Raw genomic sequence first — 27,577 nt, forward strand, 5'->3', positions numbered from 1 at the left:
CCCCCCACACCACCACCACCACCCATTTCTTTCCCTGAGCTCTCAGGACGAGTCTAGCAGTCCGGACGCAACACAACAAAAGGAAAGGAGGCCGGAGCCGGGGGGAGAGAGGAAAGACTTAAGGAGCTTTCTTATTAGAACAGTGTTTCCCCCGACCATGATTGTCCCACTGCCAACACATTACACCCCCTTCTTCTACACAAATAGAGTACTGCAGAAGAAAAACAACTCAAAGGAGGTTTATAGACAGTTTTCAAGACACACCCACAGAGTTTTAACGTTTTGGCAGCGCCAAAACGTAAAGAAATTTGTTTATTATAACACATATCATTCATGCCTTGTCATGTATCCATGTGTGTGAGCAGGGGAAGAAGTAATGCTTTTCTTTTTATTCTGGTACAAAACTGTTTAAAACGTGTGTTACTCAGCAGCCAATCAGAGCCTCTGGCATAGTTGTATGGAGCCTGCTAGTTGCTGGAGCCCTCACAGTAATGATGTATGTCGGCAAAGGTTTGCCCTTTATAAACTAAAGATGAAATCCCTTTTTCATTTCATTTGTAAAAACAAAACGAAAAACTTAACAAAAGTAACTCTGAAAACAATTACTATTGACTTTAAGTCTATATATAGAAGAGAGTGAAAGTCTTGGAGCCACAGTGAACATACAGGTATTTTCACTTTGTATTGTGAATCTGGACTGATTTACATTAGACTCAAAAACGAATAACTTGGTTTTCTAACAAGACACCATTTGGTTATAAGTGAACTGACCAAGCTCCAACTAATTTACACTTGTATGTATGTCGATTTTAAGGCTCAGCTGTTGGTTCTCTGTTACAGGACAGTCCAGGCTTTAATGCTTGCTGCTGCAGCTAAAAGACTCGGTTGGACTGTAAGGTGGCAGATAGATAGACTCTGTGTTGCCTTATTCAGATAGGAATTCTGTGAGTGAGAGATGGAGTTGAATGTATTCACACAGTCAAAATCCACACTTGTTTTAAATAAAACCCCTCATGTCAACTCCTGCAGGCAAACTCATGCTCTCTTAAGTGGCTGTTCTTTCCCATCATGCCCAGTGTGAGCTGCTCTGTGACCTCAGGCAGTGATACTGATCCTTTTAGGTAAAAGCAGAAAAAAAAGTTGATCTGTCAGGAAAACTGTCATCCGTGTTTTTCTTTTGGATTTCAACTTCAAGGACTTTGTTCCTGCTGAGGACAGAAATGCAGGAACGCACGCCTCATCCAGTGTCAACTTTCATTTTTCATGTGCAGTGAAATAGTTGAGGGCTGTTTTTCCACAGTAAATATGCTGCATTAGCTGCTGCAGCTCATGCAGAGAAGGTCAGTGTCTGATATGTTTTAATTAGCATGCTTTTCATCAACAGGGGGGGGGGGGATTACGACGTGATAACTCGTGTTGGAAGGATGCTGGCAGAGGAAAACATCCAGTCCGCCTCCTGCAGATGCTTCCATCCCGGAGCAGAGGCTTCATCACCATCCTCTCCGATCAGCCGCCGCTGGCTGTGCATCAGCTCTGCTGTCAGCCTCTTCCACCCCCACCCCCCACCCCCGCTAACCGCCATGTCATTTGCATAATTGCAGCCCTACAACTCGGTACAGTATAATCTGTGCCAATATCATGACGGGTGGTGGATTAGCGCAGCAGCTCGCTCACATAACAGCATGTCGGTGCATCTCTTTCCTGTCGGATCCCAGTTTATTCCAGATAGGAGCTCCATCGCATTCCATGGTCTTACAGACATTTTGCTCCGAAAATGCTCCACTTTGAGGGAGCTTCCTTCATAGCTCTCAGCTGTCAACACAACACTTTTATTTCCATAATCTACAATTTGCAGGTTTCCATAATTTGAAATTTCTTCCTCTTTGAAGAGAGCTGTCGCACCTCAAAGTGACTCATCTCCATCAAAGGCAAATTTGTCCTTAGCGAGAAATTGTTCATCTGACATCCGAACACAGGAAAAAAAAAAACGTCTGCATCTCCTTGTCATGAAAAACAGATGTGACGAAGCAGAAAAAATATTAATTTTCTCGGCCCAATGCCGCTGGCGCTAACAGAAGTTTCACTGCCGTTTTCTGTTGGATGTTTTCATTAGAAACCAAGACCAAACCAGCTAACAGGTTCTTGCAGCTCACTCAGTAAAAGAGTTCAGTTTCTGCATCCTTGGTGAAGATACCACAGGATTCATGGAAAATTAACAGCAAGTTTTGGTCAAATACAAGTTAGATACAAGTTAAATTAAATAATAATTGTTTTTTTTTTTAATTGTCCTTCTGAGACCAGAAAGATCCTCTTCACAAACATGAAAAAAAAAACTTTTTCTGCACCTTGGTGCTCCACAGACAACAACCATCAATAAGTCCTGAGAAACACAAACTGTGTGCTCAGTTGGTGCTGAAACTACATCTTGTCCTGAACTTGGTTTTCAGTAAACCTGAACGGGTTATGCCATTTGTTGGGGTTGTCCAGGCCCATAGAAGGTCATAGACCGGTGCAGCCGCTTCTTAAGGGGAGTTCAGGTGGGTCTTGCAGTTCCCTTGATGCTCATGTGCATTACGCCACACTCCAGTCATTAGTAAGGTGTGCGGCACTGGCTCCTTACTGACCACGCACAAATGATGCATGAACAGAGTGTTCACGTGATACGTGAGTGCCTGTAGGACACCCTCAGGATTCCCACACAAACTGTGCTCTGATTGTCTAGTCCCCAGCTTATGGAAAAAGATAAAAATCCCTACAACATGCCTACGTCTTCATTACTACCTGTCACTCGCAGCATGTCTGTAGGAAAAAATGTGGATGAAAAGTTTTGATCTATGGGCTCACCAAGAGGCTTACGACTCTGATATTTTGTGTGGGTCACTTTTATTTTTACAGGTTTGCCCATTTAAAATACGCTTCAACTTCACTTCAGCTCTATGAAACTGTCATCCAAACCTTTGAGTTTAAGAGCTGATCATCCTCTCCATCCTCATAGCTTGTATCCAACATCCATCTGATGTGGGGATGAAAAAAAAGTTTTCAAACATTGAAATAATGTTTGAGCCAATTTAAAAAAAAAAGAGTTCAGAGCTGCACAAACAGAATTGGTTTTAGCTTCAAATGATGAAGTCCATTTGAAGAATTGGACTCCTTTTTAAAGGTAATCATCAAAAACATGGAGGGCTAATAAAGAGAACCATGCAAAATGTCTCAATATTCAGTTTGACAGAACCACAACATCCTAGTCGACAGCTTGAGCAGTGTCCATGTGAAACATTTGACAACATTTGAGCCTTTGAGTCTAGATCTGCAGTAAACTGCTGTTTTTGTGCTGAAGCACAGCTTTTTCTGTGGAAGCCTCTTCAGGGATCCTATTGTAGAGCCATGCTCGGACTAAGGGGGGAGATTTTGTCTCTTCTCCGGCTGTTTACAGCCTCCCTGCATGTTGGGACTGTTTACGAACCTCGTGGTTGCTGTTGTCAGAAAGCCCTGCTGCCTCCGAGAGCCGCAGAGATCCAACAAAGAGGCTTTCAGCCTCACGGCAGGACCACGCTTTGCAATCCGCGGTTATGAAACCGGCTGCTTTCGAGCGGCTGTCACAAAGTCAAAGGGAGCTGACAGCCGAGCGGAGGAGCCATCTTGCCTTTCTGCATCGTCCTGCATTTGCATTTTCAATTTCCAGCTCTCAGGTGGTTTTGTCCTGCAGCTTTGCCCTTTTAAGTTGTCTGTCAGGATCGTTTTTCCCGTTCTGCTTCGCGGTCTCCAACCTCAGCCTCTCAGAAACCAACCAATCACATAAATCTCACAGCCTGCATGTTAACGGCCCTGCGGAGAGCCAGGATTTCTCACCCGGCTATCGATTCTTGAGGCAGCGTCGCTTGACAGGAAGTGAGTTTTAGTTTGAGATATCCTCCTCCGCTCTGGATGGCGAAGGGGAGATTAAGCTGCCGAGATGCTGCAGATGAAAAGTGTCCGGCTGAAGTCGGCACGGCGCGAACAAACTAAAGCTCTGAAAGCACTGAGTCACTGTGACAGACAAGTAAAAAACAAAGACGAGTGGGAGAATCCACTCCAACAATTCAGCTCCTGGTTAGTAAACAGGCAGATCTGAAAATACCCCCCCAAAAACCTTGTTCCGTATGCATGAGCTGTAAAATATTTTTGCTGTTGGACTCTAAATTAATGACAGACAAGTCAGCTAAAGTAACTGGATCATTAACCAGAGGTTAAAACTCTAAAATGAGATGTGTGTCATCCAAAATCAAAAATACAGCATTTATGCAGCTTTGTAGTTTGTTTCTCAGGCCTGTGATTGGCTGGTTTAGTGTGTGTGTTAGTCTGGGGGCAGTGCTGGCAGCGCAGACTCTTCCTGGAAGGGGCTGTTCTCACTTTCAATCAATTGGCCTTCCTTGTTCAACAAATTTCAGTATGAACTCAGCGCAGCTAGGACTCCTGGTCTATCTAACACCTTAAAGCCCAATCTGTTCTTGGTCAGAACCTTTTGGCCCATCTGTCCACACAAGTCTCCCTTTTGATCTAGAACTTTCTTCAAAAATTCGATCAGCTTTTGAGGTTGTTGGTTCTTCACAAAAGCAGCTCTGGAGTCTCATCAAACCTGATCATGATAATCACCCGGGTCCTAAACTGTGAGCCGGGGCGCTGACAGATTTACAAGTGAGCTACTTTTTCAGCCTCCAGCTCTGGCCCCCACCTCCTCCCCATCACCACACTGAATGCTTTTCCCCAAAGAGTCGCTGATGCGAGACTAATCAGGTCCCATTCCAATTCCAGGCACAGCAGAGGACTCTAGACTCGGTCCATGAGCTCACACAGTAAACCAGCAGGTGATTTGCACTTGATGCATTTTAATTGTTGCACACAGAGATCCTGAGCTATGTGTGTTTTGTGAAATACATCCCCACCCCCTCCATTCTGCAAGGCCCGACTCTGAAGCAAATGGAGCCTTCAGATGCGTCTCTGGGTTAAAGAGAAGCCGGCCCGATCCGGCGGCTCTCCGTGCATCCACAATCAATGGCAGCAGAGACCGAGCCGAGCACCGAGGCGGCTAATGGCTCCACAACAGAGCCTGCAGAGAATTCGAGCTCCTGAGGCTCACAGACACAAAAGCTGAGCAAAAAGAGAGAAGGTTGGATGGCTGCACACATGCATACCAACAAACACAGGCGGGATGATGTACAACGACTGCAGAATTCAGAACGGAGCCCTGAATTATGAATGCTGCTGCTGAAGAAATACTGCGCCAATCAGTTCCTGAAGGATGAAGAAATGCATGTGCAAAGCTTTGTGGGATATGGCGTCCCAGCGAATCCATCATACAGTAGCTGCTTTGCAGTCAAAGACATGAAGGTGATGAGTCTGCACCAAACCAGAAGATGAGCACGAAGAATGTAAAAGTATCTGTGAAAAAAAGTGCTACAGATCTGTTCTCATAAGATGTGAATGTGCTTACAGCTGCAGGGTAACAGGGCTCATGTCACATTTCATCTATCACAATGAAACACAACTAAGAAGAAAGCAGGAAAAAAGTAACTGGAGGTGCAGAGCAGATCTGTTAAAAACAGTTTTGTTGTGTCTGCAGGATTCTGTGCAGCTTCAAACAAGTCCTTCAGATATAAGGAACATACCAAGAGGAGCTGAGAGAGGGTTGCCTAAACCTAACCAAACAACTTAGCAAACCCTAAACCCAGCCAAACCTTTAACAGCGCTTTAACCTAACTAGACAGATTATAAACCCTAAACCTAATAAGATCGCAAAGTCTCAACCCAACCAGACAAAGGCTACAGCCTAGTTTAAACCTGGCAATTTACAAGATCTTAACCAGACCTGACCTGCAGTGAAGAGAACCAAATAGAATTTATTTTTAAAGACTTACTGCAATAATCTTCTTATCTAATGTAGAAGTGTTCCCAGTGGTTTTTAAATTATGATTATGCTGTTTTTAGCCTGAAAAAAAACTATTGTTTTCGAGGACATAGTTTCTGCACAGCAACAGTAGTTCATTAGAAATTCATCACAGCGAGACCGTTGGTGCGGAGTAATCCTGCCCTTTAGCCATCATCCATCTGTTTACACTCTCTCCCGCTGCAACAAAAATGGCGAGCAATATTGGAGCTATCCAGCCCAACAGTATTGAGCCAGATGCCAGCTCAGACGAGGCAAACAAAGACATTCATGGATCCAGTGGCCTACCAGTGGATGCATCAGAATGGAGCGGAGCTTGTGACTTGCTGATTGTAGCACATTTGTCACACCTACACACTTTTTCCAACTGCATTTTTGTGTATGTTCCTGATTCACAAAAATTTTAATAAAGAAATTCTCAGAAATGTAATATTTGCCCTACATTCATCATGAGAAAAATGTCAAAAGAACGTGTTAAAAACACCAAAAGCAAAGTTTAATTGGAGTGGGCCTTGAAGCACTTTGAAGTACAGAAACATTTAAACATACAAACTATATTTTCTTTAATGAGTTGTTATCGTGGGTAAAATGTATAATTTCAGTTTTTTTTCCAAGACAAAACAACAGCTGGGATAGGCTACAGCATCCCTGTGACACTGAAAGGAATTTGGAAAATGGATGGATGGATGTTCAAATACAAAACTAACATTTCTACAGATAATCTCTGACTCTGAATAAAACTTTGAAGTCACAAAAAATGGGAAATATATAATATATTTTAATTTTGCAAATCTTTATTTGAAATGATTTTCTGAGATGGTAACTCTTGTGAAAGAATTCATTTATGTTTTTTTCGCCATATTTGGATCACTTGTGCTATAAACTTGAGCTAATCGAAACCAAACATCAGGATGAGTCATGTTGAGTTTGTAAAGCTGTGAATGGTTCACAAACTATTTAGGTCAAGAGAATTGGGTTTTAGCATAGAATGAATAAAAGTAAATCCAATAAAATTACTAGTAATTAAAAATTAAAACCCTTGAAGAACACAAAGTGACTTTCATTTAAATGCAATAATTGAATGTCTTTTCATTTAAAGAAAAAGGAAGAAACTTTAACTCTAATAAAGACTGTGTTCACACCATCATTGATTGGGAAAATAGTTTATTCTTCCATGGAGGAACTGTTTTATATATTTTTTTTAGATTTCCTTCCCACATGGTTGATGTCTTCTTTCAGAAAAGCTCTTTCAGCGCCGGTCCTTTTTCAGACCCACATTAAAGCTCGACTCTTTGTCTTCCGGCGACAGAAAACCCTTTTCACAGCTTGATTTGAGAGGAAAGGCTTTGCAGAATAAAGGAAATGTTCTGAGCGGCAGTGAAGGCGGCGTGGCTAACGGGCACAATGTGGCTATCTGGATGTGTGGTCATGCTTCTCTCAGACAGCGAGGCTGAAAAACAAAAAGGACGAGCTGCTCGGATGCTGACGCCACAGTGTGAATGTGTGAGGGCGGCGAGGCATCTTCTCCTGCCACCATGTTTCCCACATCCCCTGCTTTAAATAGGGAGGAGGTGTCAACATGGCTGCTGTGAAACTGTTGTCTATTATTTAACTCTTCATCAGTTCAAGATACAATCCCAGAAGACAACGGTGCTTTAAGAATCTGTAAAATTTCATATAAATTTACTGGAGGTGAATGTTCTATTGCTGAATAATGTAGGATTATCTATAATTTATTAGTATTACAGAATGCAGGATTTTTCCAGAAAGCTAATTCTCATAATTAAAAAAACTGTTTTTTTAATTATTATTATTTTGCAATGTAAGGCTTTATGGCCTCTTTTCAATTAAGACTTTTTTGTTTTTGTTTTGAGGCTTTGGATCACCTGTTTTGTTATTCAATGTTATTTTTTTATGTATTCGAACAAATGTAAAATAGAAAAGTGGGTGTAGATGAATGAATTTTAATAAATTATATCTATGGTTACAAAATAATTACCATGCAGGTTCTTATGTAACAATGAATGATATAAGTAACTTCGCAAAAATATTTTGTGAATTTATCTCTAAAATCATCTTTTTCCTGCACGCCCTTTGGAGTATTAGACACCCAGATTGGATTTTTTTTTTTTTCAGGATTCAGGGTGTTCAAAAGTCAAATCTCTCTTTAATAATGCAGGAGCTGTTTTTATTGTCTACCGAGTTTGAAGCTGCTGTCAGAAAAAGCAGACTAAGAGCAAAATGTGAAAGAAAATGCAGACTTTTTTGTGTTTATTTTTCTTTACAAATACATTTAGAGCTGGAAAACTCCTGCAGGATTTGAGTAAACACAGCAGCTCATCAGACCTCGGGATGGTAAAACATCCTAAACCCCACCTCTTGTTTCCTTGCTGAACTTCCATCCTCCATGTGCCTCTGGAGCATGAAGTCAACTAATTAAAGAACATCTAAAGCCCTGGGTGTAAACCTGTAAAACTGAGTGATTTTTCCATTCAAGTTTAGTATTTATTTTTTTCCGAACAACAGCAATGTGCTTTTGGCTAGCTAGCCGTTCAAGGTTGCATCCTCCCCATGGTTGATATGGAAAAAAACAACACCCTCCCACATGGCTCATTTCTCCAAAAGCGTAGGTCATAGATTTTTGTGAACACAGTCCTTCACACATCTAAGAACAGCTCTTAGCAGATTTGACCACTTTCTGAAAATATTATGAACATCTCAACCAAAAATGAAGCTAAAAATACTTAATCGTCTAAAAAGGCATCGATTTAAAACTGCTGTTTTTACATTTATTACGGTTAAAGTCCCACTCGGGTCATTTTTTGATCTATTTTTTAGTGGACCTTTAATTACAATTATGGCATTTTTAGCCAAAAGCAAAATACCTGTCGTTTTCTATCGGACATAGTTTCTGCAGAACAGCAGGAGTTCATTAGAAATTCACCTGAGTTGTGGGTGAGACTGTTGGCGCAGAGTAAACCCACCCCAACTTCCCATCATCCATCTGTTTACACTCTCTCCAGCTAGGTTATAGCACCACACACCCCATTACAGCTGCAAAAAAATGGCGAGCAATATTGGAGCTATCTAGCCATACGGTTTAGGTAGATGCCAGATGCCAGCTCAGACCATCTTTTTCATCGTTTTTCTAAATATGGTATTTAGTTTTCCAAATGAATTCTGCAAATCCCACTTCCTATTTCCAAAGAGGATGACCGATGAAAGCAAATGACGTGACGTTGCCTTTTGGAACTAATTAGATCAAAAAAGGACAATGTTGACAAGTCCAGCCCCGTTTTTGCTTTCAAATGATTTTGTTCTATATAAATGTACAGTATGTTTACTGAACTTAAAGCCGTAAGTAGATCATTTGAAGAACTCAAACAAGAGGATGATGTGACAAAAGGTTTAATTAACTCCAGAGTGGATAAGAAACTGCTGAAAACCCTCTGCGGGGAGAGAAGGACCTAAAGGTCAAATCATGTTTTCCACACTCTTGTTTTAACCTTAACTGGAGCTCTACTTGTTTCATCCTCCTCCTCCTCTCTCATGGTTTTTGTTTGTACTGAAAGAAACAATTGTCGTGTTTTTGCTGCAGACTGTAAAGCTGTAAACTGAAACCAAAGCAAAGCTTTGAGGAGATGAACCTTTCGGGGAGTTTTATGTCTTTAATCGGGCAGCAGACTGCCGGCGCAGCTGCTCTGAAGCTGACAAATGAAGCCCTTTGCACTTCATGAAACTGCCACCCTCCTCCGATCTGCAGGACCATAACACACACCACACAAATGAACACAACGTCACGGAAATCACTTCCAGGAAGGAAGCTAAACTGTTCTTCAGATCTGACTCACAATGCGAGTCTGCAACCATGTGGGGTCTTCAAAGAACAGCCGAGTCTATTGGAGTCTTTTTTACCCGTTAGACAGGTGAAGGAGTTAGATTTAAAACCCTCAAGGTGATTTGACTGTATCTGCTGACTCGGCTGGTTTCTCTGGTAATTTGTTCAGCAATTAATGAAAACTATTGCAGAAATGTTCTTCTTTTAACTAATGACATCATCCTTTTTCTTTTTGCAAGCTAAGCAGAAACCAGTAAACATGAGTCTGAACATCCGATAAGCGTGTGTTTGGACATAGATTCTTTATTCAGTCAAATGAATTCCACTGGTTCTGGCTGTTTTCTTAGCCACTTCCATAAGGTTCTATTGCTTAACTCCATACACTCAGAGCTAAGTTGGTGCTGCAACAATCCATCGTTAAAGACTGTCGTTGGGGAATTAAACTGAACTAAATTGTGCTTAGTGCTTAAAAAACTTCCTGCTTACATCATTCCAAACATGTCGTGACTTCCACAGGAGGACAAACATCAGATTATGTCTGTTCATTCACATTTTTTATTAGTGTAAAGAACTCTAAAAATTCAAACTAATTAAAAAATTCAAGGTAATGACCACATTCCTAAAACACACCTTCTTCTCCTCAAACTTCGATTGTTTCTGTGGAACATTAATTTTTTTCGATGGTTTGAACATTTTGATTCTGTATTTCGAAGCATCCTTTAAGCAGATCCCTCCAATTTTCATCTGTTTACAGAATCAGCGCTTCCTTCCTCCGGCCCAACAAGGTGTCAGTGCCTGCAAGAATTAGTTAAGAGACCCAGGAGCCGGATCTGGAGAAACGAAGGACTGAGTCACCAAACTAGAACACATCTGGTGGAAAAAGAGGCTGAAGTGACTGACAGTCCCTCAGGAGGTTCCTGTGTCAAACCAGTGACTGAAATTGTCTTTGTTCCCAACTAAAGATTAGAGAGAATCCTGCTAGCATCAAACACAATAAGACATGACATTCCAGCCCTCTTTCAAAATAAAAGCAGACAATTTGTTCAGTTCTGGAAAAGATGAGATGTTCTGATCTTTGAGTTCCTTCTTTTGCCACCCATGAAGTGATCTGCTAAATGACTTCAACATCCCTTCAAGGATGACGGAACCAGCTCAAAAGCCTCATGTAAAACGACGTTTATCTGGAAAAAATCCGTGGATGGATTTTTTTTTGAATATAGTTCTTGTACTCCTGTAGCAATTTTTCATTTGTACGATAACACATTTTTTAATGCAAGTTCCACTCCACCTAGTTGTATTTATGTTAAAGTTGATAGTTTGAAGCGTAACCACGTTGATCTGGCGAGCTACGGCCAGAGAAACACTAGAAACAAGTTCCAAGTGTCAACATAAACTTGTAATACCCTTTCAGAAATAAGGATTTCAATTAATTAAAGGCCTCACACATTTACGTAGACTTTTCATTGGAAGTGGTCGCTTGAACAAATATTGCCGAGGTGGTGTGAAGCTTAAACGTGGCTATGGATGCTGAGATGGTTCAAAACCTTTGAGATCTGATTCCCACACTGTGTCAAAGAGTCCAGCAGGCAGGTTTTCTCCACTGATTCCATTCAAATCTTAATTTGCACATGTAATACATCATAAAAGTTGAGAAGCAGCTAAAGGCTTCTTCAATCCTTTTCATGGAGAATGCCTTTTACCTTTAAACAGGTAAACTGCTACTCAGTCAATAAAGCGATGAGTACGAAGAGGAAGCACAGGAAAGAAAACATCATGGAACATCATAAAAAAAGGAAAGGAGGTGTTTGACCCCTAACCCACACCTGGGAGTGTTCCTGCAGCGAAAGTCATCTGATAAAAAAATGATTTCAAGAGAGATCAAAGAGACAGATCACTTCCAAGGCTGCAGTCAGGCTGCATTAAATGTACAGGCGGAGGCAGGGCTTAATCTCAGGCTGCAGGTGAGGAACATCCACTCTGAGGTGAAGACAGTAGGACCATCTGACTGTAGACACACCTGCATCCATGCAGCCTCTCAGGCTTTTGGTCTTTACAAGTGTCTCACAAAAAACACAGTCAGACTTTTTTTCTCAGGACGCCTCCATTTCACAGCTGACAAACCCCAGTGATGCCAGGAAACAAAAGAGTTCAGTCACATTACTTCAAGACTGCCTCAGGTTCTGATCTAAATTGAAGATTTTAAAAGATTTTATTTTTTTGGTTTCTGGAGGAGGAATCCAAATATTCTGACTCTAAAATACAACCATGCGAGGGGGACCTGACTGCAAACAAGATAGCATCTGATTCCATCAGCTGGAAAAGGAAATTATACAATTAACCCTAACCCAAAACGATTCAGATTTGTAAAAAAAAAAACATTAAGCTTAAACTGGGGGGAAATATGTTGTAGGGTTTTTGGGGTCTCCGGTTAAAATAATGTTTTATGGAGTGATATGAGGGGAATTCTGGTTCTGGCCGTTGGAGGCTGCAGCTACTCTTGAACCATGCTGGCATGAATCCATCAACTACAATTACTCTCACTTTTAAAAACCAAATTCTACATAAACAAGTTTTAAATAGTTTGAAATTTGGATTTAACTCAATGTCAACACCATCTCATTATGTGCAATGTATTCACATCAATGTGCAATATAGTAAGTGCAATGTATCTCTGCCGTCATGGGCATAACTGTTTTTTGTTTTGTTTTAACTACTACCTCTCTGTGGAAATTTTCTATTTTCTATTGCACATTTTGCACCTTTGTACATTTTTTGGTACTTGGTATATTGTATTCTTCATTTTTGTGAAATTATATTATTATTTCTGTGAAATTATTTTCTTATGCATGTTAGCACTGAATAGTGAGCGGCTTTTTTTTCATATCATTGTATATGTATGATGCAAATTGTACATGTGCACAGTGACAATAAAGGCATTCTATTCTTCTATTCTATTCTAATAGAATCATTTGAGCTACAATAAAATGCAATTTAGATTTTCATCTGTGTTCAAGTAAACTTTCGAACACATAAACAGTTGGACCCTTTTTTCTGTTTGAGAGCTAAAGACTGAAGATTTGTTCCAGAACTAACTCTGGTTAGCTTTAAGCACTTTGAATTGCTTTGTGTATGAATTGTGCTATACAAATAATCTAGCCTTGCCTAAAGTGAACCAAATGTGTTCAGTCTGATTACACCCTCATATCTGCAAAGACAAAAGAGACTTGTTTTTGTTGATTACTACTATTTTAGAATAATGTGTTTTATTCTATTTTAATCTAAATTACTTCATTTTAAAATTTTACTCAAAAGTTATTTTCTCATTAGAAATTTGTCAATTGACTGGATTTTAAATCCATGGGACTAAATTCAGCAGTCATTTACTGCTGTAATTCAAACACAGTTCAGACTCACAATGAACTATGACACAACGAAGCATCCATGGTTGCCGCTGTGACAGACATTAACCCTAGTGCTATCTTAGATGACCCCACCCTTCCATTGACGTGTTCTCCCTACCATGACAAAAGTGGATAAAGGTGGAAAGATTTCATGTAATCCATGGACACCAGTGAAGATCACAAATCATTGAAGAAAAAAGGTTCAGAGCACTGTCTAGTGGGTCTAGATGACCCAACTCTCAACGTTAAAGTGCCTAGGATAGCACATGGGTTAAAACAAAAAGACCCTGTTCAGCCCGTGTGGATTTCCTGAAGTCAATCATGACGCTATTTTTTATAAATAACTGTCGCATTGACAGGACTAAATGAGAAATCGCACAGACTGTACAGACTGACACGAGGCTCATGTGTATGCGTCAGTGTTTAAGCTGACTACTGAAAATCTGTTTTTCCCATCAATTTTAAACGGCTATTTTATTGTTGCTCACATCCACCTTTTTCTCTCCAATATTATTTACTTCAATTCAATTTGACTACAAACTGAAGCAGCGATGATGGAACCAGGAAATGTGTTTCTTTTCTAATAAATGCTTCAAATCTCCTCTGGAGACTCTAAATGGATGACTTTCAATAATGTGGCTGAAAAACGTGTCCTACAGAGCTGTCACAATATTTGTATGACCTCGCTGCTTCAGCTGAGGCTTTTAGCAACAAATTTTAGAGTAAAATATCACAATTTACTACAGCATTAATGACTTTCAAAGACCTGCTCCAATAAAAATCATGTTTTGGGTGTTTTTAACATGTTCTTGTAGCAAGTATAAAACTGAATTTCTAAGTATTTCTTTAGCCAAATCGATGTAAATCAGGAGCAGATGAAAAAATGCCTTTTGAAAAAGCTTGTAGTTACGTACAAACTGCAATCAACAGACCAGAAGCTCCCTGCTCTGATCCAAATAGATCCATGTACGTCTTGTTTTCCTCGTCCAAACTGGCATCTGGCTCAAAACTGTACGGCTGGATAGCTTCATTGTTGCTCAGCATATTTGTTGCACTGGTTAATATTAGGTTGGGGTTGTGAGGGGCTGTAAGCGGGCGACTGTAAACAAAGGGATGATAGGAAATGAGGGCAGGCTTACTTCATGCTAATTGTCGTACCCACAACTCAGAGGCAGACTTAATAATAATGGATTGGATTTATTTGCGCTTTTCAAGTCACTCAAAGCGCTTACATTATGTCCATTATTCATTCACTCCTCATTCATACTTGGTGATGGTAAGCTACGGTTGTAGCCACAGCTGCCCTGGGGCAGACTGACAGAGGCGTGGCTGCCATTTCGCGCCTAAGGCCCCTCTGACCATCACCGGGATCATTCATGCGCATTCACACACCAGTGGAGCCACACTGGAGGCAAGGAGGGTGAAGTGTCTTGCCCAAGGACACAACGACATTTTGGCTGCTTTGAAAATAGATCAAAAGATGAGCGGAGTGGGACCTTAAGATAGAACAAAAAGTGAAATTTGGAGTATCAAGTTTATCTTCCATTCATTTTGCTTCTGTGCCTCTCTCTCACATGAAAGCAACAATAAAGGAATAACAGAAAAAGAAGGATGCACATTGGAGCAGTGGTTAGCGTTTTGAAACACAACACCAATGGGGGACCTTTCTGTGTGCAGTTTGCTCCCTGTGCATGCGTGTTTTTTTTTCCAGGGACTCCAGCTTCCTCCGTCCACCGTCCAAAAACATGCTTCATAGGTTAGATGGTTACTCTAAATTGTCCGTAGCTGTGAATGTGAGAGTGCATGGGTGTGTGATTTGTGACAGACTGGTGACCTGTTCATGATGTCCCCGGCCTTTGCCCGCAAGTGGCCATGATAGGCTCCAGCAGCGCAATGAATGTTTTATTGAACATGAGAGCTAACACTTCTGCTCTAACATGCTGCAGCTGAAACACAACAACAAAATAATTAAAAATCTAAATGCTCCTCTAAATGCAGAGTAGCGTGCTCCTAGATAAAAAAGATCAACTGAATCGGATCATTTGGGATCCACGATGACCTGCTGCAGACAGTTTTACATCTGCATCTCTGTCCTGACAGACGAAGAGCACCTTTACGGCACGTTTTATCCTCTGGGCTTAATTAAACTCTAGAGCAGATTTAGAGTTGCGGCCCGCCGTTTGACAAACACCATTTATTGCCTCATGAAAGACAATTAAAAGCCTCCGTCAGGCTGGGGACGCCACAGATAATTGGTTTGCCCTAAAGTCAGCAGGAGGAAGAGATCAGTGGCGATGAAACTCATCCCATCTCTCCAACTCTGAGAGCAGAGTTTTCACTTGGATAAAAGCATTTGGTCTTCTGTTTTCTGAAGTTCAGTCTGACATAAAGAACCCACAAGAAGGTTTGGAAACAAACAAGGAAAAGGAAAAGCATCTCCGAGCTGAACTGAGGCACGAAATGAAAGCTTCCAAGCAGAACTAATGAGCCACAAACGCCAGAAAAAGTTTCATAAAACTTTTAAATTACTTTGCTTTTTACTTTTAATGATGAGTGTGATTTCATTTATATGAATCTCAGACCTAGAACTTTGACCTTTCACAGTTTGGGAACAGAACGAATGCTGATGAGATTAGAGAATAATATGAAAGTTTACTTAGGAATCTTACTTATAACCATCAGAATCTGCATTAAAAAAAACTGAGGAAAAGCTCAACATGTCAAACTTTGGAGGTGATAAAGTCATTCTAAAAACAAATCTGTTCAGAAAAAACCCTGATTTTTCAGCAGATTTTACAACAGATAACTGAAAAAAAATGTTCTACCTTTTTCAGGTAGGATGAATATTAAAAAATTGAAATGAAAAAAGATTCAAACTTTTAATCAAAAACATTTTTTAAGCTGTCTTGACCTCAAAAAACAAACCAAATATTTTTAGTGCTGAGATACCAAACGTGTTAATAAGATCTTTTCAATTTTAATAAAGTCAATGGCATCTTTGTGATTTAGTAATCAAGAAAATTGAAGTATTTTCCTGAAGAACCGGAGGCGCAAAGAAATTACAAAACTTCACACCACTACAAAAAATGTTCAAACTAAATGATGTTTCACTGCTGCAGCAAACAAACAGTTTTTTAAACAAAAGAACTAAAAAGAAAAAGTGAGGAAAAAAAGAAAATTAAAAAGCTTCAGAAAAACACAAATTAAATGTATGAAATCACCAAATTTAAAAGAAAAACAAACTCAGAGACATCAAACACGAATTTAAAAAGACAAAAATCAAACAGAAACACAATCCACTTGAAGAGACACAAACACAACCTCAGGGGGACACAAAGATAGTAAAAAATACAAATCTGTCACAAAGATTCGGAAAAAACAAAACATTAGAAAGTAAACTGATAAAAAAAACACAAAGGAAAACAATTGAAAGACCACGACGTGTAAGAGACGACAAAATGCCACTCAAACTGATGCAACACAAATCCATCAAAGGACAAAGAGGATTATAAAAATCAAAGCTAGAGAATCGCACAACTTCAAAAACACAAACTTAAACATTCAAATTAATTTTGTCTCAAAAAAATCCAAAAATGCCAAATGTCCCATCAACATATACCAACGGCATGTGAACAATAAAAACGTTTAAACCAAAGAAACCAAAATGAGCAAAAAAAACCTGGACCCCAGGTCACACAAATGAGATTTAAAACTTGAGGGGGTGTCAGAAGCTCCTGCCCCCGCCATCGCCTCATCAGCATCAGCTGCACGGGCAGACCTGTGGAACAGGTGCCGTTTTCACCTTCAGGTGCTTCGGATGAAAGCTCGGGCTAAACGCTAACATTGTAAACCATAAACAACATGGACAGAACATCAATATTCATCCGGAGCCCAGTTAATGTCAGAGCGGCTGCTGAAAATTTAATCAGGCCTGTTACGCTCCCCGCTAACGATTGGCCGCGTTGGCAAACACGTGTGAGCCACTGAGCGTGCTCCGTCAGGCAAGGCAGACGACTGTAGAGCATCTCCCAAGAGGGGAGGGTTTAACAGCCTCGCACAAGGCCAAATTGTACTGTATCATTTCATTTATCTTGGCAAGTCATCCCCCCCCCCCCCCCCCCCCAAAAGGACCAGCCTGGAACAAAACCTGAGTCAGCTAAGATGCAGCTCGCCTGCATGAAGACGTGAAACTCAACTAAAGCTGGAGCCAAGAAACTGCCCCACTCCTCCCAGAAAGAAACCATTGAGAAGACAAGATGTCTACTTTCTATTCACTTCATTCACTTGACTTAAATACTTACAAAATATTTCTTAAAGAAAAACAAATGTTTGCTTGTATTGTATGTAGAAATCTGAGGACAGAATCAGAATACCCATTTAAAGACTAACTTTATCTCCCATGGATCTAGAATTGAGCTGTTTGCTCATAGTAACAACATCTGAGCTTTAAACAAAGCAGCTTTCAGCTGTTTTACAAATCTATTTTTTACAAAGTCATTCTGCTTGTGAAAAACAAATTGCATCCACTGCTTTGTGGCGCAGAAGTTTTTGGGGGAAAAAAGGCTGTCATCTATTAAGGATCCTTCAAATTCTGGATTTTCTCGATCCTTGAAAGAAACCTTTTTTCTAAAATTCATTTCTGGACAGTCTGAGCTGCGCTGCAGCTGAATACTTTTATGCAACATCTGGACACAAATTACAATCAAAGCCCTTCAAAGTAGTTTTATATGCTAAAGAAAAAAGTTACAGATTCAATCCACTTATTACATTTCCACAAAATTTCCTGTCAAACATTTTGTTGGCCACCAGATGTTCCCAGTTTGTGTTTTGACCACAAACTCTTTTGTTTATTGGCAACTTTGGTTAAGATTAACTTCATTTTATGTAATATTTAGTAGAATCAGGACTGAAAGTGGAGAACATCGGACTATTAGATTAGAAATTTTCTTTTTAATTTATTTTCTGGAATTACTCATTTTTGCAATATTCTTCTTTATGTTGGGCTGTTTAACTTACTTAGCTAGTTCAAAACGTACTTTATAGTTTCCACATGTATCTCAGCTTTTTCTTTAATGCCTAAACATTTTTCAGCTTCATTAGTGACTGTAAGCGTCTACACAAGTGTTTTTATGAGAAGTATAATTTCTCTATTTTGCAATTTCCGTGTAATTGAAAGCTTTTTCATGAAACAACTTCCACAAAATCACCAAAGAAAACAGAATACTGTAAGAAAGGGAAAGATGCTGGAAAAGTTTCGTAAGATGCTGAAAAGACTAAAACACCTACATTTGAAAGAGTTTTGAAATGAATCTTCTTGGACTTCCTGATGCGAATTACAAAGATCCTCACGGATTTTGTTCTGACGCCTCATTGTTTTTCTTCATCCTCATAAATCACCACTTAACCTAAAGCAGAACCTTCCAGATGAGGCCGTTAAACTCAGAGCGGTTTAGGATGATTAACAGTAAACCCACATCCTCCCCGTCAGCTTCAGATCCACACATGTGGTCTCAGGAAACAAACCTCTCTTTCTCTTCCGCAGCTCGTTCAGAGCGAGCCGCTCTTCCATCTCCTCTGTTCTTACTGCTTTTGTCGCAGACGGATCGTGACAGAAGGTCGATAACAGCTGTTTCCATCTGAAAATGACTTCTGTCCAAAGACCATGGGGGGGGGGGGGGGGGGGGGGGAGTCCGCGCTGTTCGACGTCCTCAAAAACTGTTTCTGATCCTCCACAGCAGCTTCCATGAAAACTTAAGGCTAAAACGGCTGACCCTCTATGTGAAACGATATTCGCTTATGGACAAATGTCATCATTTCAGAGGAACAGTGAATGCAGCATAAGGTTAATAAGTGAAAAGAACAACAACAAAAAACTTTTTTTTATAAAACAGCCTGTCAGCCTTTTTCAAACATTTATTCGTATACATTATTTACTTATTAACTTTATTTTTATGCACGTTCTGTGTTTGTTCATATTACTCTATGATTGTTTTCAGAGACCAGTTCAAACGTTTTAGATTAAAGTAGATTTATGAAAGATGTACCTATAGGAAACTCTGTTTTTGATTATAGTTATTTCAGCATAAAAAAATGTGTTAAAGCGTAGACAGTGGTGTTTAGAGGAGTTTATTTTCTGCAGAGTGTGATGTGTGTGTGTCAGTGTGTGTGGGTCATCTCTGTAGCTGAACCTGGCCTACAACTTTATTTAAACTGACTACAATTCATTCATTGACAAAGGACTGGGGCAAAGGGAAGCTTCCTAAACAAACATTCAAACAGGAAGAAAAATTGCTTAACTTCAAAAACTTGAAAATGTGTTCAGCCTGAGGGCCCACATAGAAACGTTCTGGTCCCAACAACATCCTCTGTTCCTATGCCAGGTGTGAAGCCAAAAGAATGGAGGGAGTTTGTGATGGAGCTTGGAAATATATAGGTGAGAAACATGAGTTTATCTTTGTCTCAAACAGAAATAGAGTAAATAAACAGGCCAAGTTAAAAGGCCTGTTTACGTCACGCAGGCGTGCCGCTCTCTGCAGCCGAGCAGACACTGACGGCTTCAGCCTTATTAATAAATAAATAAAAACAATAATTTATGTGGTTTTTTTCAGATGTTCTGATTAGGGGTTAAAGTGAGACTTTTGTTTTTAAGTTTCCCCTTTAATTCTAGACTTGATCTCATTTCTCATCTAGACTATATGGAATCCAACTTTTACAAAAAAAAAATATTTTTCTGAATAACACAATAAGGTTACTTACAAAGATAAATAAATAAATGAAACATAAAAAATATTCTTGTTACTATGCCTTTCCTGTTCTCTGGGTGTGGGGGCTAACCCTCTGTCCCTGTTTTGAATGTCAGGTTGTCAGACTGTTTTGGACATGGATGTCAGACTGAAGCTCTGAAAGGGCCTCAGATTTGGTTTCTTCCAGAGTTCTGTGGCTCAGTGGCTGAAACCTGATGAGCCGTGTTTGTTCTTTACCTGAAGGAGGATAAGCAGGTTTATGTCGTTCAGATCCAGGAGATCTCACAGATGTGAGCTGCTCCAAAGGTGTGGGGAAGGAGGGGCAGAAAAGTGGCTGTCCCAAATCCTTTGTTATGAAATATGAACATATTCTGTTCAACCAACCAGAAAAATTTTTTTTTTCCAACCACAATGTGTTTAGCCTGAAAATCTGACCTGCAGATCATTTATCCTGGTTTTGCTTCTCCTGGTGTGGAACACTGCATCGTTCTTCTTCTTTTTATTGGTCTCAACAAAAAGTAAAAAAAACATCCATCACCTTTAGAAAACAACTCCCCAGACCCAAACAAAGAGCAGATGAAGCTCCAGGTTTAAGATTCCTTCACTGGTTATTGGCTTGGAACAGTTTCAGGCAAAGGATGAGATGACCCCTCACTGTAACACTCTTCACCCTGAACCCCTTAGTCGTGTCAGATCCGTCAGAGACCCCCCCCCACACACACACACACACACCCACACACTCTGGTCTGCAGAGAGAGCAGGTCTTTCCAGACCCTGCAGAGTGAGGGGAAAGGTTCTTTTATCTCTATATATTAACAGAGGAAGACTGTGGTGAACTCATGAATATGCAACCTTCCTGCAAACACACTGACTTAAATCTGTCAGGATATTTGACCGCTAGCGGAGGAGAAACTAAGAAAACTAAGCTGAGTCTGTTTTTAATAACTCATTTTAGAAATGCAAAGGAGAGATTCGAATATTTAAACATTTCTGAAAAAGAATTGTTTCATAAAAGATAAAGATGCTCAAAGAGTCATATGATAACAACAAAAAGCAGTCAGATTGTAAAGAGAACAGCAACGCAGCAGGGGCAGCGAACCCAATGATATTCACAAGCTGGTTTCAGTCTAAAGAGCAAATCTAAAAAGCTTAAATAAAATAAACTGGGCCTGAAATTTCACTTTCAATTTCAATTTTTTATAGAACAGACATTACAGACATCAAGGTGATCAGTTTTTCAAACAGCTTTCAACTTTCATTCTTCAGCACCTTGGACAGCGCAAAAGACTGAGGACTTCCTTGCATCATCAAAGTCTGATGGGAAAGGTTGGATTTTTGCTCAAATGGAGGAAAACTGTCTTTTTTTTTTAATAGACTTTCCTATCAGAACAGTTTTCACACCCCAAACTGATCAAACAGCAACTGAAAGCCTCATGTGACCTGATCTTCAGTAAGTCTTCTTCAGCCGGGAAAAACCTGAGCTGCAGAGTCATGACAGCTGAAAAAAATAAAAAATAAAAAGTCAGGCTGCACTGCTTCTACGCCTCCTCAGCGTTTGACTTCTCTGTTTAAATCAACTGTCGGAAGAGTCACGGCTGGAAAAGTGTGAAACAATTAAAGAGCGTTATTATCATTAATACAGTTGGAGCTGAAGGCTTCAGCATGCCTCACATTTCCTCCTGTAAATTGAGAATAATGTGACTTGACAATCAATTTGTTCTGGTAATGTCTTCCGACATTCAGAACGGATCCAAATGAGCGGGTAAACTCTTTATGGCTCTTTCTGAATTCCCTTCTCCCCCTCCTCATCCTCGTAACCACGGCGAAGCGTAAAAGTTAACACGGGTTTTTCTCCTGTGATAAATAATGAAGTGATCCTGTTTGAACTGAGCGTTCTGACGCTGAGTTTTTGGCCCTTCGTCACCCGTAAAGCTCTTCGTTTCTTCTCGATTCAGGTTATTCATTTGTTTAACCTCATGTAAACTCATCTCCTGTTTTCAGACAGAATCAAGAGAAACTTCTTTGGTTTCCAACAGAACCGAATCTCCAGTGATGAGTATTTTAGGTCACAGTTGGGTCTGTTCTGAACTAAATCTATTTACATTTTCAGCAAAGTTCAGACTTGTTTATATTACAGCACTAAAATAAATCATACATTTTATTGTGTTCTCTGGCCCTTAAAGGACTGATTCAGTTCTTCATATTTGTGTTTAGCATCCATCTAAAAAACTCCTTCTATTTCTTGTCAAGTATTCCCAAACCCTGACTGGTGCAGAATCTAAAAATCACAGAATTGGTCTGATCAGCTCATTCACACGGATCGACAAACACGGATGAAGATCAAAGAGCCTGACGTGTTCTCAGGAACAGCTTCTCTTTGCACACGGTTGCTGCATCTAACTTTGTTGTTAGTTAATGGAGACAGATCTGCTGAACTGTCAACCAGAGGAAAGGGCTGAAAGTCAGATGAGGAGGGCTGGGTTCAAATAAAAATCTATAAACAAAATCAAATTGATCTTCACTGTGAAAGCACATTTATCAAGTCCATGAACTGATGTTCTCTTAAAAACAATTTCTATATGTTTTAAAGGGAAAAATGCATTTCTGTTAGTTTTAAATGTTAAAAATGTAAATAAAAAAGCAACTGTTCTGCCTTTTTTTTTCCAATTTTAGTCAGTAAAGAGGAATCCTGGATGTATTTAACCAATCACAATCAGTTTCAAACAAACATATTTAGTCAAATTGCATCAAATCGAATTAAATTCTGCAACCTTAAAAATAAGATTAAAACAATCTAATTGTTTTGTGTTGATACTTTAAACACAAGAAGGGAAAGATCAAATAAGATAAGACATGTCAAAAGGAGAAAGAAACAGCTGGACGTTCCTAGAGTTCGCACATGCTCAGTCTGGAGGACTCAAAGACCTACATCCCTGCTTTTATCCCAGAGGTCTTCTTGTTTTTCAAACAATATAAGAACAGGGAAAAATAAGCAAACAGCAGAAATGATTTGAACATTTCTGTTCTTTGCTTGCAGGACATTTCTGCTCCTGTCGTTTCTGACAGCTGGGTTCAGCAGTCTGACTTTGGTGACTCTGATCCGTCACTTTAGAGAAGCTCCAGTCTGCATTCATGATGTTTTCACAGCAGACAAACAATGAAGGAATTTTCTGGTTCCTGTGACTGCCCTCCACGACTTTTTCTGGTCTGAACTGACAGAACCAAGCAAACAGAACCGAGCTGGTCTGTGATGCTCAGAACACTGAGATGCCTCTTTAATGATTCTGCTGACTAAACAAACAGACGTGAAAGCTGGCTTTGTTTGGCTTCAGGGCGCTTATTTGCTGAAAACCCGTAATGATGATGAATCTGCTATTCATCCCTTTAATCACTTGATCCCTCAAAGTCTCTGCTGAGGATCGTGAAGCCTCCGGGAGCCTCCGTGGGGGTCCGCGCCTCCTCCCGCATCTGCAACATTGAACTCCTGCAGGGAGCTGCAGCTGCGAGGCTCATTTCCACGCAACCTGGCTATGCACGCGCGTGCAGGACAGCAGGTGAACCCTTGTTGGTTATCCCGGCAGCAGAGACACGACAGCCGTCCCACGAGGCTCATTTCTGCTCATAAGCCTGAATCAACATGCGACACAAGCGTCTATAAATCCGCGTGCACGCGCTCTTACCTGTGCACTCCTTCCCTTTTCCTCTGCACTCCCCGCTGTGGGAATACGACGCACGCGCCTCCGGCACGCGCAGCAACAGAGCCAGCAGAAAGGCGCACGCCAAGTACCGGACCCCCCCTCCGGGCCGACACCTCCCCGGTCCCAACGGCATGATGATCCCACGTCCACGCGGGCAGGGAAATATCTCTCAGCTCAGGTGAATAAGCGTGGAAGAGGACAGTCCGGCTGCTCCCGCCCTGTCCGGCAGAGAGAAGGGGGGGGGGGGGGGGGGGGGCTCACAGGCCGAGGTGAAGAGAGAGGAAAGCTCTGCGCGACTCTGCGTGGACGTGGACGGACGCGCAGGCAGCTCTTCTCAGGATTCCGCGTTCAGGAAGCCTCGCAGCCGCTCCGGTTCGTCCGGGCTGCAAGCAGCGGCAGCATCCTCACCCTCCGCGCCTCCCCTTCCCGCTCAGCTGCGCGTCTCCGCGTTCAGATTAAGGAAAAACCCCGCAGGCGGCTGATAGATCCACGCGCAGGTGGACCGGTTCCGGACGCGTCAAACAGCGGCGGCGGTGGCGACACAACAAAAGAGATCCGGACCGGAGAGGAGAGCGCGAGCGCGGAGGGCTGGTCACGTGAGAGGATGCTCCTCTCCACGCCCCTGAAGCGCGCGCGCTCGCACCTTTCAGACCAAACCTGTGTAACGCAGTTAGAAATGAGGGAGTGAAGAAGACTAAAAGCAAAGTTCAGACCACAGTTCACACTCACTGCGCACACACCGTTGTGTTTTAATGGCTGGGGGTTAAAGTTTAAACTGTAACGTTAAGCCTTTCTTTGTCACCAATAGACGTGTTTTTCAGTGTGGTCTAAAACTGATTATTGACCTTTGAAATTGTGTCTTTGAAAAACGATTCATTTCTAAATGACGCTGATCTCTGGAAAATATTTTGAGGGTAAAATAATTCAAGATTCAAAGTGTTCATTTATGCAACAGGGAAGCAAAGTTGTCAGTGCAATGATGACATTTCTACTTTGTCCTCTACTTTTCACCAACATATAGAAACAAATGCACAAAAAATACAAGTAATAGATATAAGTAAAAAGAAAACACCCAATAGAGTATAGCAACATAAAATGCAATATGTTTAAAATGTAAACAAGAATAAAGGCAGACATTCAATAGATGAAGAGGACTAATAATGCTCAGAGAAGTCTTTTAATATCGGGAAACAAGCATCTAACTTCTCCATTCTCTTTGTAATGTTTTAAAACAAGCAAATTTGGGGATTCCAGTCTCGTCAGTGCAACTAAATATTCCACAGACAGCTGTCAGTGGGGATTTAGCAATGGAAGAGATTGGGAGAGACAGCAGCATCTGACAGACTGGCTCTGCTGGGAATCATAGAGTACAGAGGTCACCAACTTTCTGCAGACCTCCAATCTTTATGAGGCCTTCAGGTCAGTTCAGCAACAGAGAGCTTTATGAAATGGTTTCCCATGGAGCTGCATTCAACCATCCATCACACAGAGCTGAAAAGTGTGGATGCAGGGGTGTAGAGGACGCTGCCTCTGGACTCTAGAGTGGAGGAAAGAATCCCACATCTCCATCTAACTCTAATTTTAGATCATTTTTTGCACTTAATAAATGAGAAGCTTAAGTCATGCAATTGTTCATTTTATTACAAATGATTAGAGATTATGTTTTATAATGTTTGCTTAGGCCTGAATAATCCATTTTCTTCTTGGCTTTTAAGGTAAATTTGACCCCAAAAAATGTATTTGTTCATTTTTGGTGGCAGCAATTAAAAAAAAAAAAAAAGTTAGCAAAAATAAAATAGTAACAAAACATTAAACTTTTAAAACATTTTTTGAAAGAGAGAAAAAGGTAGACACATTTGTCCCTGTGAGTTAGAATTTTTAAATTGTTTTGTATTTCATTTTCCTCTCTGTTTCTGCTTTCATGGATGAAGTTTTTGACCACTTTTTTTCCAAACTCCCTTTCTAAAAGTTCATTAAAATTCAAACTGTTATTTTTCATGGACCCTCTATTGTAACTGAACATCAATGGGTCAGACTTTCTGTGATGTTTTTCTTTGCCTCCTTTCCTGTGTTACTCGTTGCTTTAAAAGCCTTTCAGTCGTTTGTTTGTCCCTGCTGAAGCTTTTCAATGGTTTTTAGAATAGTGAGTTCGTTGATTGATAAGTTTTACAACTGCATCGTTGGGTTGACACTGGAGCTGTGTGCACAGAGGAACCCAGCAGGACTCATTAGGTCTTCTGTGTTGACTGGTCTAATATTTACATGGCTCAGATCCGTTCTCTCTTTCCCTCTATACTTTCCTGGCCCTTTACCAAGTCAGGCAGGTTGTCTGGTTTGGCGCACCGCCTCTCCTCCAGCAGCTGCAGCTGCAGGACGCTTCGCTAGGATGCTGCGCTGGGGCCTCGGCGGCGCAGTATGACATGGTTGGTTCCACACCGGCAGCTCTAACAGCTCTCCTGGGCTCTATCGGGTCTGCCAGAGTCCAGAGTAGAGCATCCGTGCTTTAAATCACTCACAGCTCCGCTGATTAGCTACCTTCAAGGGGGTAAAGAGTCTCCAGAAGGTGTGAAAAGACGCCAGAGCAGAAATGAAAAAGGCCCTCATGGATTTTTTTATAATTTGAGGGCAGAGGCACACAAACAGACAGTTGGGGTCCCACAAAAACGATGCCTCATTAAGGGGAGCATGACACTCTAGAGCTGCAAACTAGCCCTGCAACTAATCTCAAACTGATGAAGAGGATGTCCTTCCTCTGGATGACAAGTCAGATACCTCCTCCAGTGATCTGCAGTCTACCTGCCCCAGACACCCAATTCATCACACAGTATCTGCCCCTCAAGGGTGAAGGTGAGCCGACAGAGCAAGACACCCCCAGCACTGAGCATGCTCAGAAAGACAGATATACTTAGGTATGTGTACGTATTGAGTCTATATCAACTAAGCAAACATAGCGCAAACAGCAAAGAAGAAATATTTACCAACTCCGTTCAGATGGGCTTGTTATGATCCAATTTAAATAAATACCATAAATCTATTATTGATTGAGTAAAATACTGGCAGAGTAAACTTGACTGAACATGCTGTGTTTATCCTGCAACAAAGAAGGAAGATAAGTCAGACATTCATAAATACAAGAACTGCTTTTTTTCTTTTTAAATAAACAGCTAGGATGGGGGGTGCTGATAGTCCTTACAAAAATTTAAGGCTATGTCTGAATTGCCTCCCCAATCCCTAACTACTAAAGAACTATATATGTGCAATACTTTTTTAAACAGCAAATATGACAAATTTACCTAAATATGAACATCTCACAAAGATTATTTATGAATCCACTTTGTTTTGAAGATGAAAAAGTGGACAGTTTATACGACATAAATGAAAATATTAAAAATTGTCCGAGCACAATGCATTGTGGTCTATATTTGCTGATCTAGTAACAAATTGATGCACAGTTTTTTTTTTTGCAGAGACTTCTGGGAAATTTTTTAGGGTGCTCAAGTTTGTAATTGTAGATTCGGACAGCTCTACAAAATCACAAACACATTCTATAGTGCACAAGTGAGGAGTGAAGGAATCCAACCTTATTTTAAGAGTCATTTTTAAGAGCAGACTGAATGTTTTCCAAAAAGATGAATGTAAACACAAAATCATCCAACTGTCTGCCTTTGCATCCATCCATTCATTCATGCATCATCCACATCACTCATCCTCTTTAGTGGTGGCCGGAGCCTTTACCAGCTACAAGCTTAGGACAGCCTAACCTCAACGGTTCCCTGTTTCATCACAAAACCACACACAGACACATTCACTCCTAAAAGGCTCAATCTATGAAACACATTTCTGATATTGGAAGAAAATCAGAAGTTTCAGATGTGGTATTTTTCTTAAAAACCCACAACAATCATCTTTTGAGCTACTGTAAAAGCGTTCCCAGTGGTCTTTTATTTTTTTTGCAGAGCGGCAGTTCATTAGAC

At 40.7% G+C, this 27,577-nt stretch overlaps 1 protein-coding gene across 1 annotated transcript in view; it reads right to left on the reverse strand.

The window, feature by feature from the left end:
* The window catches only part of tmeff1 (transmembrane protein with EGF like and two follistatin like domains 1), a 90,967-nt gene extending 66,722 nt beyond the window's left edge, over positions 1 to 24,245 (reverse strand). Inside the window, exon 1 of the mRNA XM_011486222.3 lies at positions 23,586 to 24,245. Coding sequence (XP_011484524.1) covers positions 23,586 to 23,736 — 151 coding nt within the window. The 5' untranslated portion in view covers positions 23,737 to 24,245. The remainder of the gene's footprint in view (positions 1 to 23,585) is intronic.
* Positions 24,246 to 27,577: the final 3,332 nt, after the last annotated feature.

Source organism: Oryzias latipes, chromosome 17, assembly GCF_002234675.1.
Source record: "Oryzias latipes chromosome 17, ASM223467v1".
In the NCBI taxonomy this organism is placed as follows: Eukaryota; Metazoa; Chordata; class Actinopteri; order Beloniformes; family Adrianichthyidae; genus Oryzias; species Oryzias latipes.